This window comes from Micrasema longulum, unplaced genomic scaffold (genome assembly GCF_059751315.1).
Source record: "Micrasema longulum isolate JH-2025_06_02 unplaced genomic scaffold, ASM5975131v1 h1tg001085l, whole genome shotgun sequence".
NCBI classification, from domain to species: domain Eukaryota; kingdom Metazoa; phylum Arthropoda; class Insecta; order Trichoptera; family Brachycentridae; genus Micrasema; species Micrasema longulum.
The window spans coordinates 142938-159376 of NW_028278273.1; the positions used below are offsets into that span (position 1 = coordinate 142938).

The 16439-nt window shown below is 31.1% G+C and overlaps 1 protein-coding gene across 1 annotated transcript in view; it reads right to left on the minus strand.

The window, feature by feature from the left end:
- Positions 1 to 16439, minus strand: part of LOC148277079 (aryl hydrocarbon receptor-like) — a gene marked incomplete at its 3' end in the record, with an annotated part of 321131 nt that overhangs the window by 142182 nt on the left and 162510 nt on the right. The window contains 1 exon segment of the mRNA XM_088233353.1: positions 15963 to 16153. Within this exon segment, the coding sequence (XP_088089479.1) occupies positions 15963 to 16153 (191 nt within the window).

The window sequence follows — 16439 nt, forward strand, 5'->3', positions numbered from 1 at the left end:
AAACGATAGAATTATGAAAAGTCTAGAAGGAGCGTAGAATCATAGGACTGTGTCCAAAGACTCGTCGACCGCCCCCCATTTTGCTCCACTTTCAGCGCGCGCATGCGTGAAGTAGCCGCGTAATATTGCTAGATCGTAAACAATATTATCATAACACAAATGTAAAATAATTATATTTAAAAAAAAAGATATATGTTAACTTTTCTAAAATTTTATTGTACACCCGGAAACATTGATTGACACAACAGAGTAGATAAGTAAAGGGATATTGTAAAGGATATTGTAAAGTAAAGGGATATAAAAAGAGATATTGAACATTGAACATAAAAAATAAAACAAATTTCATTTTACATAAAGCGGATATTTTTATGTCATGTTAAATAATGTTCACTACGGCGTTATTTAATCCGAGAGGTCCAATTTTCGCTAGTTCTGTAGCAAATGATCAAAGTAGCGTAAAATATTTGACTACCTGACAGATGGCAAAATAATTCAATTCTTAATAATTGTGATTTGTTAGTTAGCTTCTTACACATGAAATATGATCCCAGCTGTACTTATACACTTTAAAACGACACAACACGGCATAGTTGAATTCAAATCGGGAGTTGTGTACTGAGCGACGTCTACAAAGGAACTAATGGTCAAAATGTAAAACTACTCATTTATGAGTAGTTTAGTCACCTTCAGATTGATGCGCGTATGCGGTTTCTGAACTATTCTTAATTTTATGGAATAATTTATCAACGATGAGAAACATTATTTGAAAATCAGTAGGCAGTAAGGTGGGCTGTCAAAAATAATCAATTTGGAATTAATTTAGTGTAGTTAGCTTTATGTGAAATGACCGTACATAAAATCGTCATTTATAGAAAAATATTTTTTTACGAAAAAATCCATTATCTGCGTAGCTTAACAGTCAATATATATTTTTTTAGTTTCTACATATATCATATATGTAGCTAAAATGAGTGCCAATTTTTTTTTTAAAGAATCGGTTACGTTATAAGAACGATCTTGCAAAATAAAAAAAGCACTATTTTGTGGGTCAGTTTTACCTTAAAAAGTCAACTTAAAAGATTAAAGTTATAATTAAATGTTGCGTTTTCGTCCAAAAGAAACAAATGCGCAGTTTTGTAATTCATTTTTCACGCAACCTCTTTTTGTTGACGAAAACACCAATTACTTAACTTTTGTTTGGTGCAACTGATCTCGAATTGGATTGTGCTTCTGTAAATATCGTAGCTATAATTCTCATAAGAAATTAATGAATAAATGAAATAAAAATATTATTCGAAAAAGTAATATGATATTACGTCTCATGGGTAAATGTTCTTAAATTTAAATATTGTGATATTTAAATTTCGCGAAGGAATCGTTATTTTTTTTTCTAATACTGAAACCCTACCCATTTTTTCAATTTAATTCAATTAATTTATTTTAAATATAACATATACATTACAAAAATATATTCAATACGTACATATTATAAAAAAGAAAAAAAAATACACAAAAGAGACTCATGTCAAAGTAGTAAAAGAATCCTGCTCCGGAAAACCCCTTCGGATACATGGAACAGATCAATATTCAGAGCGATGTTGTTCAGCATAGCGGTGACCCTTCCAACAGGCATAAACATAAGCAGGTTGGTCCTGAATATCGGAATACGAAACAATCTATGCTGACGCTGTTTTAGGTAATTATCAGGAACATACAAACCAATGCTCATCATAATATCAGAATTATCGATCATACCGCGCAACAATCGATAAAAATGTGTAGTCAAATACACATTCCTTCTAGTCTCTAAACTGTTGTAGCCAAACATACCCTGGAGAAACTCGGTCGGGTAGAACCAAGGATAATACCCGCACTCTCTCATGTAGAGATATCTTAGAAACTTATTTTGAGAAAACCTTCTCTATCATAAGAGAGTACTTCAGTTCATGTGGCCCCCAAATCATCGAGCCACTCTCGAGTCTACTTCGCACCAAGGAGTTGTAAAGAGTTCTCAGTACGCGGGTATTTTCGAAAACCCTGGCAGTTCGCAAAACAAATCCTAACATCTTCAATGCATTACCACTGATTGTTTCTATGTGTTCATGAAATGTCAGGGTGCTCACAAATCTAACGCCCAGATCCTTAACATTCGATGTTCGTATCAGATTCTGGTCATTCATTTTGTAGCGAAAAAAAAGAGTTTTTCGGGCCCTAGTGAAGGACGTGACCGAACACTTGATTTATTTAAGCCTTGTTGATTATTTTAATAAACAATCATCATTCCCTTTCCGCACCTAATTATGCATAGAGCACTGCATTGGTGCACCAATTGCAGCGTATCTTGATTATTTTTGAAACATGAAGGTAAGATGATAAGTTCTACGGTTCAGGTACCAGTCCAGGGACTAAGAAAATATTACAAGTGCGAAAAAAGTTTTTGAAATCAATATTTCATATTAAACATTTCGGGAATCGAGCCCGAGACCGCTTGCACGGTAGGCAAACGCGCTGACCGTTATAGAAAGAGGCCGATTTTATTCAAACTTAACCCATATAATACTTAGCTTGTACTGACTGATTGATTTAATTATTTTATAGAAGCTCAATTTAACTAAAAAGTCATTGAAATAATACTTCATAATCTTAATTCATTCAATAAATTCAAATATTAAAAGGGTAGAAATAGTTTATTTCAACAAAGGGGGAAAACGTTTTTGAGAAGGGAATATGGAAGTCTAGGCATTTACAGGGCTTATGACCTGTATGAGTTGAGAAAATGTGGATGTTCAAACATGGGCAGAATGGTGAATGTTACACAGTGTGTAAAGTGGCCACTTAAACCAGCCAATGACAGGTCATAAGCCCTGTAAATGCCTAGACTTTTATATTCCCTTCTCAAAAACGTTTTCCCTCTCTGTTGAAATAAATTTAAATATGAACAACTCCCTAGGGAGAAAATCCAGGCAGTCTGCAAGCATTTGGACACTCAAACATTGTTGGGCAGAAATAGCTTAAGTAAAAAATATAAACACATTTTCTCACGATATTATTGTTGTCACGTGATTATATTAATACATTATATTATTACAATAAGGAGAGGTCTCAGCAAAATGTCCGCGCGAGGTTTTCCCAGAGCTTGAATTATGTCATACCCAAAACCTGTTTGACTTTTGCTCAGAAACATCTCTCATTTATAGCACGGAGAGACAAAAACTATTTTCCAGAAAGTAGTTAAGGACTAGATTTTCCTTAGTGGGACGGATTTGAGTAGTAAACTCCTTGATGATTTTCAAAATGTTTGAGTTTACTGTTTACCATATTGATGCCATATATATATGTATTTAAAAAAACACGTTTTTGATTCTATATTTGTGGTGATATACTCATGTGTCTGTGTCAACTATTTTCTATTCCCATCTCAACACAGGACTTATAATAATATTGATGTTTTTTGTTGATATTTCTTGATAAAACTCCATAGTTAATGATTGTGATAAAATTATAAATTAACTTATCAATGAAACTTCTTGGTTTAGTTTTAATTTTTGTTATTTCGACCAACGAGCGCTTTCGCCTAAGTAGGCATCTTCAAGACTGGCGAATTGTTTACCCCTGTTAAAATACTTATTTGATCTTATCTCCAAAATATGTTATGAATAGTATAAAAACTGTAAACGTTGTAAACAATTCACCAGTCTTGAAGATGCCTACTTAAGCAAAACCGCTCGTTGGTCAAAACAATAAAAAATTAAACTAAACCAAGATGTTTCATTGATAAGTTTATTTATAATTTTATCATAATCATTAACAGGAATTTTAGTCCCATGGAGTTAGGACTTATGTCTCAAATAATGTACAATAAACTTATATATGTAAATAAATAGCTTTATTTAAATTATAAACCTAATTTTTATTTTATACAAAGCTGTATTACTAAAAACCTCTGCATATTATTCAGAGCCACTCATAGTCAAAAGAACAAAGAAATCCCCAAATCAGATACTTAAATGTTATTATGCAATATACGGGAACTAAACTATTTCGAATCTATACTACCCCGTTATATGAGGAACGATAAGTTAGTACGTACATACCAAAACAAAATAAATAATAAAGTCGTATAAAGGTGCAGAATGCTATAAAGCAGATTTTTTACGTTATCACTAATGGCTCCTCCTTTATATTTACCAAACATGAACTTAGATAAATCGACGTAATTATAAAATAGTTGAGATTATTTTATGTTTATTTCAGCAATATTTGCTATCTGAAATAACCAACTTTTTAAAAAAAGTAATGTACGTATACTTATTTCTCAAAACTGAATTATTTCAAGGTATTCTTCGCATTAAAATTTTGATGTGCCATACTTTCAACGTGTTAATCAAATCCTCCATTTACAAAAACTATCTTATCATTTATTTAAGTAAACAATAAACTGAATTATGAAAGGAGGTTAGCTCATATATTTTATTTTAACAATGTTTGATTATGTCCAAATGCTTGCAGACTGGCTGGATTTCCTCCCTAGGGAGTTGTTCATATTTAAATTTATTTCAACAGAGAGGGAAAAAATTTAAATATTTTATTTTATTTTATTAACATAAACGGCAAATCTGCCTTTTACAAACATTGATAATAATACATTTTTGGCATAATATATATATTTTTTTAAAAAACATAAATTTCCTTATACCCAAGATTTATGTCAAAAAAATTAAACCCAAAAATTATACAAGATTTATATTATTTATTTATTAAAAAGCAATGAAATGAATATATAACGTTAAAGCGTTAAACAATTTTTATTTCTTACATTTGATTAGCTAGGCATCTATAATTAAGTAGATTTAGTTTTTTTTTTAAGGTTATTGTTTTATTAGTATAGGACTACTTATGCTCTCAATATAAAAAATCTCCATCTTAGAACAGGCTGAGCCATGTTAGATGAAGACTATCATAAACAGAATATACTCCGTTTTCATTAAACATTAATTAGTTTTATATAGATTCCCTGTTATTAAGTATTATAACTAATTTTTTGCAATAAATTGATAAAATAAAGTAAATAAATAAATAAGTGAAAATATTTGTACTTTATATAATATAAGTATATAATACGTATATGACATGTTTAAAAATTCCGAAATAATAAAGGTGCTTATTTTAAATATACGTATATGAGTATTGAGGGGTTTATATACAACAATTGGTTTTATAATTATTTTAATTATTTACTCACTAGTAAGAACGGTTCTTCGTTTTTGGAAATGTAATTTTTCTGAATGATATTTTTTTTATATGGCGCATTTGCACTGTCCCAAAATGAGTTTTATAACTATTGCGAATTATTATTGGCTAATCGTGAGCTGGTTCACGATAGTAGATTCATTAAACATTGTGACTGTCACAGCGCAAATGGATAACAAGGAAATGAAGTGAATGGACTGACCTTTTTGTAGTTTTTCTGATTCTTCTAGAAGAACTGCAAAAAAAAGTGTCAAAACTCCACATTAAGATAGCTTTGTGTTCGTCGTCACTATATTTGTTATAAAAAGATCATGTGTTTTTGTTTATTATTAAATGTGTTTTACGCGATGATTTAAAAAAAAAAAAATATTAACGGTTTTGTATTTTGCGATGCGTTCTTTTAGCGAAAATCGATTTGCAATTAAACACGGATGCAGTCAAAACAGACACTGACTCAGGTGACAAATAATAAGTAGATAAATAAAAAAATTTTAAAATTTTAAATTTTAAAAAATATTGTTAATAAGTAGGTAGTCATTTGTTTTTCGGAATCTTCATGAAGGTGCGAAAGGGATAGGATTGAATTTGGTGAACGAAAAAGAGACAGGTATAGGAATTATTTTACGCTTTTGCACATTATCAAAAACGGCCCAATAAACTGTCGTAGCTAAATACAAAAAAATGTCGGCCTCGTGGTGTAGTGGCCAGCGCGTTTACCTACCATCAAGATGTCTCAGGTTTGATTCCCGACATGACTAAAATGAAATATTTATTTAAAAAAAGTGTTTTTACAATATAATATTTTATAGTCATTGGACTGGTACTTGAAGCGTAAGACTGATCATCTTACCTTCATGTAACAAAAATGATCAAGATACACTGCGATTGGTGCAGTACCCTATGCACCATTATGTGGGAAACGTAATGATGATGATGACGATGAAATAATAAAAGAAAAGCTTTTTTTTTTTTTAATCTAAATAATTCCGAGTTGCGATTTGCAATAAAAATCAATTTGCTGAATGTTTAGCTAAATAACTTACACTGACACAAAGAAATGAACGAGATTTAATGAAATATAACAATGATTTATATGTGTCATTTTTAAATTTTCTTTGTAGTCTTTCTTGGAAAATGAGATACCAGTTTGAAAATTAATACTACGCATACTACGTCTAAAGCAAATCAATGTCCAAACTTTTTGATTTCAATTTGTTTCATTTCAATCAGTGTTGAACTTTCAGAGTTAAATTGAAGAAAGGCTCCGATTGTAAAATCCAATTTAAATTCAATCCGCGAATCAGATACGTGTTTCAAATTCAATTTTGGAACAGACATATACATAGTAACAAGCAGAAACATCAAAACCTGGAATTTATTTTCTAAAAGTTTAACTAACAACCGATAGTAACAAGCAAAAATTCGCCATTAAAAGTTTAAGTGTTGTTTATAAAATATTTAACAATTTAAAGTCGATGAAAAGTTTAAGCTGGCGAAATAACTTGCATTAAGGTATATCTTGACATTTCAGGGCGTTACTCATATAAAGGCAACACGTTGAAACGCCCATACGTGTTATATTCTTTAAATTTTTATATGCGAAGAACGATTTTTTTTTTTGTATAATGCAGCTACGCTAGAAAGGTAAATTGAAAAGAATAGTAGGACTTTTACTCCCAAAAGTACGACTATTCGACGCTAGGGTGGTATTGGGGGAAGGACAGAGCCCCAGGTGAAAAATATACCCTAAAGGGGAAAATACAGGGTTGGATGGTTGTAGTATTTTTCGCAAGCTCTTGGCACACAATCCTAGCATCTCCATTTTGATATAATATCGCATCATCCACAAGACTTTTACCATAATTAAATCGTGTTTATTTAAATGATGATTTTTGTAAACTTAATATACACTAAATTTTTGCGATCATTATTATAGTTTCCTCGTCATCTGCGAACGTTAGATTACATTATTACATATATATTTAGTATTCTGCGGATTGATTAAAAAAAAATCAAATGGAATATAAAATATGTTTTTAAACGCACAGACCATGCCTACATATGTGGGGTTTTTGTTTTCATGAATAAATTGATATATCATGTAATAAAAAATTAACGAAAAATAAACAATATTTTTAAAAATAAAATGATAATTGCGAGAGTGATTAGAAGAGAAAATACTTCTAGTCACGTTAGTTAGACTGCCAACTGTGAAACTGGCGTCACGGGTTCAATTCCCGCCAGGTGCAATACGAGATTTTTTTTTCTCAATTAGTCTGGGTGAACAAGCCTCTAAAATTGAAACTTGGCGGGTTAAAAAATTGTTGGCATTAAAAAAAAAAATTGGTTTACAGAAAAAATACGGTTATTGGTTATATATAATTATTTACTGACATTTCCTAAAATATTTTACCACGGAGTGAATGCTAACAATATAAGTTTACTGAGACAAATAATAAAACATATTTTAAAATATTCATTTATTTGAAAAGGATTTTTATAACATGTGTGTTTTTTAAAAACAAAACTATACAATGTTGTATTTTGTGATCATTTTTATCCTGCACAATAAATGTTCAATATTACAATACTCTAAACAGCTTTCCTAGCTTCTAAACATCCAATAATGGACCAAGATTAGAACTGCGAATAAGCTGTTACGCACTGTTTAGAACAGAGAAGCTTTCTCCTAAATGGTCGTCAACGTCAGGGGCGACCTGACGTGCCACGTAAAAAAGAAGAAGATATAGGTACAATACGCGTTAATCTCCTGTACTACTCGCTCATCACCTATTTGTTCATTATTAGTAAATCTAAATAAACATATCATATTATTTTTTATTATATCGGTCACAAATTTACAAATACTTCGATACGTCGACTTCATACATATTTGCATAGCATTCACTTTACTTTCGTCCTTTTTCTTTGTTGAAATTCTTCAACCCCCAATCCGGTCCTACCACTGAGCCGGCCGGTGATGAATTCACAATTGAATTTCGTACAAACATAGGGAACACAATGGCTGTGGTCGGTGAATACCCCGAAACTCTCGGCCGGTGGGTGGGGAAGGGTGAGCCCCCGAAATGGTCACGCGAAGGCGCCATTAAAATTCGTATAAAAGCCGCTAGCGGAGCGCCCCGACGCCGGACGGAATGCGTCGGTTTTGAAAACCGAATACAATTCGGATTTAGAATATTTTTCTTCACGTTTGTAAACCAAATGCAGCAGGTATGATGGCAATGAAAAACGATTATTACAGTTTTATGGACATTGCTGAATTTGCATTGAAACTCAAACAAGCGTCTAGATAGGGGTTTTTTAAAAAATAATTTTATTTCTAGATATTTAAATGATCTACTTTTTATTAACTTACAGTTAAAATGACTCAAACGTTTATAACAGAAGTACATTTTTTATTAAAGTTTTAGCTCTACTAACTCACTGAAAATAGAAAGAGAGTAGAAATTTGTAAATTGTATATCTCGGCCTCGTGGCCTCGTGGTGTAATGATCAGCGCCTTTGCCAACCATAAGAGAGGTCTCGGGTTCGATTCCCGACATGGTTGATTTGAAATATTTATTTAAAAGGGTGTTTACCCTAGAATATTTCATAGTCCCTGGACTGGTACCTGAAGCGTAAGACTGATCATCTTACCTTTATATAACAAAAAATGTTCAAGATTCGCTACAATTGGTGAACCAATGTAGTTTCCTATGCACCATAAATAAGCTAACCAAGTTGATAAATAAATATAATCAATGGACGTTGGTGTTAGCTTCTAGTAGCACGAATTCTATCGACAAGTTGGTTTTGTGTTTTTGTCCAACTACCATGCTGATGGTATATTGTGGAATTTGCATGTTAGTTTAATTAGTGTCCTGACAAAGAAACGGCCACGTCCCAAAGGCGATAAACATAGAAAAGTTGGTAAGTGGTTATATACAAAAATGTTAACTAGCATTTACTAAATTATTTTACGTTTTTAAAACAAACACGTTAAGTGTGAACATAAGTTTTGTCCATTTTCTTTCAAAAAGTAAAACAAACGATAAAGGATAATTCGAAAAATAAATCTGCTCTATCTCTCTATAAGACAGTGTGTTTGTTTTTACCATACATATATTATTTTATTTGATTTCAAGCCTTCAAAATTGTATGTCAAGTAGACGAAAGTGAGCATTTTCGACACCTTTTGTTCGCGTTCAATCGAAAAAGTAAAGGAGAAAAAAAACTTTCTATTTTTTTTCGGTAAGCAAACCACTTACCAGTTAAGAACGAAAAATCTTGAATTAAAGATCATCTAAAAGTACAATCTAAATAGTAGTTTTACCCAAAATCGATGTATAATCTGTATGGAAAACTTGGTTAATTCATAGCCTTTTTATTATTTATAATCGTTTTATTTTCCGACGACATAAAAATAAAACATTCATAAAGTTGCATATCGCAATCGAAAGCCACGGTCGTTAAATGGGAATATGTTAAAAAATTCTAATGAGCCTTGAAAAAGCGACGGAATACTAAGGAAAATTTACAATTAGGGATTTTCCTCGAATGCCTTTGATTACAATGGTAAACATTGAATAATTTAAGTCCGTAGTTTCAAACCACGGTGTTAAGCGAAAAAAATAAAAATATTTAGAATTGGTCCAAATGTTTGCAGACTTGCTGGATTTTCTCCCTGGGTAGTAATTTTAAATTATCAGGAGTAAATTTGTTGCAACAGAGGGAAAACATTTTTGAGAAAGGAATGTGGAAGTCTAAGTATTTACAGGGTTTGACCTGTCGTTGGCTGATTGAAGTGGCTACTTCACACACTGCGTAACATTCACCATTCAGCCTATGTGTAAACATTCACATTTTCTCACCTCTTCCATTTGTTGACTTTTGTGAAGTAAAAGAACTGTTGAAATATATAAACGTTTTTTATTTGATAAATGACAAAGTATTTATAGGTGTTAGCATAACTTGAGTTTGTTTTTTTATCTAATTTAAAAACAAGCACCATAAGTACAAGAAAATGGTTTGGTCAACAATGCTTTGAGTAAGTTCAAATGTTTGTAGACTGGCTGGATTTCCTCCATAGGGAATTATTTATATCTAAATTTGTTGCAACAGAGGTAAATCAAGCATAAGCCCTGTAAATGCTTAAACTTGCATATCCCTTCTTAATTTTTTCCCCTCTGTTGCAACAAATAAAATGGTTTATGTAAACATTCTTAATGTTGATGTTTTTTGTTAATATTTCTTAATAAAACTCCATATTTAATGATCATGATTCTTTAGCAGCTGTCTTGAACAGCAGTCTTGAAGATGCCTACTTAGGCAAAAGCGCTAGTTGGTCAAAATAATAAAAAGTAAAACTAAACCAAGAAGTTTTATTAATAAGTTTATTTATAATTTTATCATAATCATTCTCAATTTTGTCTAACTAACATTCGATTTTGAAGACTAGCAATCAAATAAAAACATATTTTTTACGTAAAAGCCACCACAATTTCTTTTATTGCAGAAAATTTTCTTTCGAATGACGAATAACCTTTACCATTTTGTTTTACTTTTGATGCTCATTTTTGAATTTGGAAAAATGAGACTTAGCTTATGTTAACACCTAATATTAGCGATGATTATGATAAAATTAAAAATAAAATTATCAATGAAACTTTGCCTAAAATTTTATCATAATCATTAACTATGGAGTTTTATCAAAAAATATCACCAAAAAACTTCAATATTACCTAATATTAGGGTAGAATCGTTAAAATAAGCCATCATACACTGCTTATCATTATATTTGACTTTCGATAATAATGTTTTATAGTCACTATCTATGTTTATCGGAAAATAAATGAAATAATTGTTTTTCATTTCAAATCACCACCACCGTTTATATATTCCTACAATTTTTTTTTATTAAGTGCGCTCAGCCCGTTCTCAGTGAACAATAAAACTAGCCAATTACCTCAGCTTATTTATCCATACAAAAAGTTACATTGTATTTTACTCAGTCAGCTTTTTTAGTATTAAAACAAACTTTCAGATTACAAATACTATTTGAAGATTCTCTATTTGGAAATTAGTATTTTGAACATTGTTTTCAAAAAAATATTTTTCTTCGATAGGATACCGTTGACATGTTATGAATCACATAGAACATGTGGCATTCACAGTAGCCGTTTTTGGCATTATTCATTTTAAAAAGGAATCGGCCAGTGCTCAATGTTGAAAATTAAATCATTATGGAAATGTCTGTTGAACGTCATTGTGGTATTTTTTCATAAACTTTTGTGCAAGTATTACAATACTTACACAGTTATTATAAAGTATTACAATACTATTGAATACATTTAAATATTCTAAAATAAAGCTACGTTTATCACGTGGTGAGTAATAATTGAACGTATTTATCCAGAAAGCAGCCAGTCCACAATTTAAAAAAAAGAGATATTGATATTAACGAATTTAAAAATCATTAAACCTGGTCAAATACATAATGAAATTCTTGTTTGTAATGAAAAAAAAAGATATATATTTCTTGTTTATTATTTGCTAAAGTCAAAAACATTCCAACTGTTGTGGAGATTTGTTTATTCACTCTTTTCACAAAGGTGCTATTATCTCAGTTTCACTTTTCTGTGTCTGGCTGCTTTCTGCATAACTACGTTCAATTGTTGTTTGGGTTGATTTTCGCCGAACCACAGAAAAAATAGTCATTAATAACTATATTAGTTACATATAATGTACTTATATGTACTTACAAATTAGTGAACATTTTTTGTAGATTACCCATCAAATAAATCACGGCTAGACACTGCCTAATACAACATAATATAAGACGGCGAACTTTTACTCAAATTAACTGCATTACAGAGCATTGAAAGCTGTTTTTTAATACTTTAGTAATTACCATAAATATGTAGTTGAATCGAAAGAAAATTATTCTGAACTAACTGTAATATTGTTTCCCCATTGTTTTCATAAACATTATTATTAAACTGTATAGAATTGCAATAAACTCCGTAAATACTAAGCGTAATATTATTATTAGTATTTTGCAATGCCGATGTATCTGTTATACATAATTCATTGTCAAGGTGCAGAGTGTTTTACTATTTTTTTGTATTTTGTATTAACCTTTAATAAATATTTCATATCAACCATGTCGGGAATCGAACCCGAGACCTCTTGCACTGTAGGCAAACGCGCTGACCATTACTGACCGTGTGGCCCACTTATATGCTACACTATTTATACAATCAAAGAAAACTAATTCAATATGCTTACCCTAGATCCAGGTACACTGAGGACCAGGGTACACAAAAAAAAGTTATGTTCAAATAAGTTTAATATTTAATAATAATTGTTGTATTTTGAATAAAATGGACAAAACGGGACATAAAAAGGTGAGATTTTGCAATCCATTTTGTACGCTTTGAGAAATAAGCAACTATAACCTCACTTTGAACTTTTTTGGTATGTAAACTTATCACTAAATTAAATTCATTTCAAATCTTTTTACATAAAATTGTATTGCAAAAATGTCTTTTGTAAGTAATAAATATTACAAATATTTTTATTAAGCGTACTTATGTCATCATAATTTACTAATTAGTTTAAAAAATAACATGTACATAACAAACTCAATTCAAGACATACATATTATAAAAAGATGAAAAATACATAAACAGACTCTTGTCAAAATAGTAGGAAAATCCTGCTACAGAAAACTCCTTCAGATACATGGAACAGATCAACATCTAGAGCGTAGTTGTTCAGCATAGCGGTAGCTCTTCCAACAGGCGTAACCATCGGCAGGATGGTCCTGTATATCAGAATATAAAACAATCTTTTCTGACGCTGTCTTAGGTAATTATCAGGAACACACAAACCAATGCTCATCATAATCTCAGGATTATTGACAATACCGCGCAACAATCGATAAAAATGGGTAGTCAAATAGACTATAGTACTAATATCCAAGGATTTCGTCAAACGATTTTAACATCATAAATCGACTCCTCAAATTTTAAAATTAGTGCAATTGATTTTTATTTCTCTTTTATTTGATTCAAAGCCGATGATTTGATCAATATGATGATGTAAAATGATTTTTTAGATGATAAACTGATATAAGTACAATATCTTTGCATTAGAAACGCGGTAACAAATTACGAAATCTTTTTATTTTGGCACAATCTAATTTTGCCTATTGCAAATAAAAGCCAAAATAAAACTAGACTTTAAAAAGTAAAAAAGAAACCATTTAAAAATTTAAATTTTAAGCAAAAAGTAATCAAATTTTATTTTTATTTAGTGAAATAGTAATGTAACATATATTTAAAGTTACAAATAATTTCTATTTCAAACATTTTTATTTATCCTAAGTATTTATTTATATTTAACCTAAGTACCTTTATTAATTTCTTAAATATGTTTCATAAATTACATTACGAAACTATAATGCATCGTGGACCCATAGAACAGAGGTCCGAGGTTCGAACCCCACTCTACCGTAACTTGATTCCTATTTTTAGTAGTAATTTATGAAATATTTGGTAAATTATACGAACACGAATATTTACTTTTAACATACATATTTTTTATGTTGATACGTTCATTTGTTAGTTTTCTCGTTTTCGATGAATGAAGTATTTCGTTAGCTTCCGCCCCCGCGTATTCTCGAAGTTCACTGAAATGTACCTACGTACCTCGTATTATGGGAAACTCACTAATACATGTAATAGAAATATTGTTTGTCGTAAAAAGGTAGAAGAAGTTGTAAACATTTTACGGCCTCCAATGAAAAGTAAATTAAAATGTTTAAAGGGAACTAAACCTGACCCAAAAGTTTGACTAATTTAATTCAAACATTACGTCATAATGTACAAAGGTTAATATTATCAGAGTCACGGAACCGTATTTTGAAAATAAATCACTTTCATTTCTTATTTTAAAGAATAGCTCGTAATCTGTAAGTAGAAACAAGTTAAAAATTATATTTATCTTTTGTATTAAAAATTTCAAATAAGTTACCATTTTCATTTATTGTAAAATATGTATTATCAAGGTTTTGTGTGTTTCTCTTGATAAATCATATGATTTGCAATCGCTTTATATCGGATTGTTCACAGTCATTTGCTTAATATAATAAGCAGTGAGTAAGATAATAACAGGTTTATTATTAATCGCAATAAATCAACGATAAAAGAATTTTAAAAGTACGACAACAACAACAGACCATCACGCCGTTTCCCTGTAAAGGTAGGTAGAGAGAATAGAACGCCACATCACTCGGTCTTTGCATACAGACCCCGCTTCTTCTATATTTTTGCATCTTCTCATTCACGCACGCTCATTTTTACGACTTTTGGCATGTCCATCATCAAGTATTTGTTGGATTTGTCTTTCTCGGTCTTCTTAATTTTCTGCATCTAACATTTGCATTGTCAAGCCTTTGAGCCGTTCTTCTGCAGTTTATTCGTTCTACATGTCTAAACCAATTTAGTACTCATTTATTGATTTTGTCGATATTGCTAGTCTCAGCCTTACATAATGCATGGATCTCGACATTTGTGTACATATCACACATCGTTTTACCACACATACGCCTGAGAGATCACATTTCGACAGCATTTTGCATATTTTCATAATTGTTTTTCCAATTCCATACTTGTTCTCACACAAGAAGTACGGCACCAGAACTCCATTATGAACTGCTAGTTTTGCCTTTAGTGACCAAGATTTTTTTGCCAAGGTTGATTTAAGTTCAGTGTAAGATTTACATTCCCGGCACACATTTTTCAATACATTTCTCACCCTTTTCATCCCTAGTACACACTCCTCCTAGATACACAAATTCTTCTACCTAATTCTGAATATCGTCGTTTACAATGTTCTCACATTTAGTTATACTTTCATCCCTTTTAAAAACCATCACTTTCGATTTATCAACATTATTTAGCAAATCGCTTTTCTTGAATACATCGTAGACTTTTGTTACCAAGAATTGCAGGTCTGTTAAACTAAACGAAAGTTTAAAATAGCATGAAAATACTATTTAAGTATAAATTATTATATGGGTTTCTTAAAACAGCAGAAAATATCAGGTAACTCTTTTTCCTAAGCATTATGTTCAAAGTAAAAACCAGTAAGCAATGCCATTTTAAAGTAATTTACAATTTAAATACATGTTATTTCTCCACTAACCCAGTTTGGTTCACCTTCACAATTTTCAGGACAATAGTTTTTTTTTGTTTGCTTGTAATATTTTTACTCAAACAATGAATTTATTAGAAGAATGACAGGTAATTAAAATATTATTCATAAATTAGCAAGAATTCAATTTTAATTAACAGTGGTGAGATAATACTTTGTTAAAACAATTAAAAAAGAAAAATTATCTCCCCATCACGCTTTGAAGAAGTAACTAGAAGTGTCAGTTGAGTAAAAAAAAAAACAAATACAAAGTGTTTTGACATTTGGCGGGTACAAATAATTTGTGTTTAGAACTGTACGGGGTTCCGCCCAAATGTCGGAAATACTCACTGACTTAAACGCGTGACGTCACGGGCGCTGTAATTTTGAAATTTGGTGGGGGTTTTCAAAATTATACAATTTTATGAAATCATAGATATAATAATACAAATAATATACCAAAATACCAATGAACTTTCTCATTACAAAATGCAAAATGAAAAATAAATTCTTACCTTGGAAGTAGCTCTTCGTTCGGAGGTAGGAAACCGATAGTCTAAGAATAGAAAGCCGGTCTAATTTGGATAGAATATTTTGCTCGTAGGGAAGGAGGGACGCCAGCGTGTCCAGTTCAGCGTTAAGCCTTTCTCTGTGTCTCTTGCTCGGATTGCTTTTTGCCACCCCATCTTTTGGCGGAGGCTTCAAACTGAAACAAACAAAAAAGTATTAATGTTTTAACATATTACAACAGAGATAGAAGGCAATATAGAAGTCTAGGAATCTACAGGGCTTATGACCTTAAGTGGCCACTTTACACACTAAACATTTTTTTTTTTTTTTTTTGCACCACAACAAACCAGATGGCCTAATTACAGTGGTGAATTACATCACAGAGCACCCAGGCTTGAGAAAAATCACATTTTAATTTTTGTGTTCTCACCGGGAATCGAACCCGGAACCTTCCGTGCGTGAGTCAAGCGTCTTGACCACTA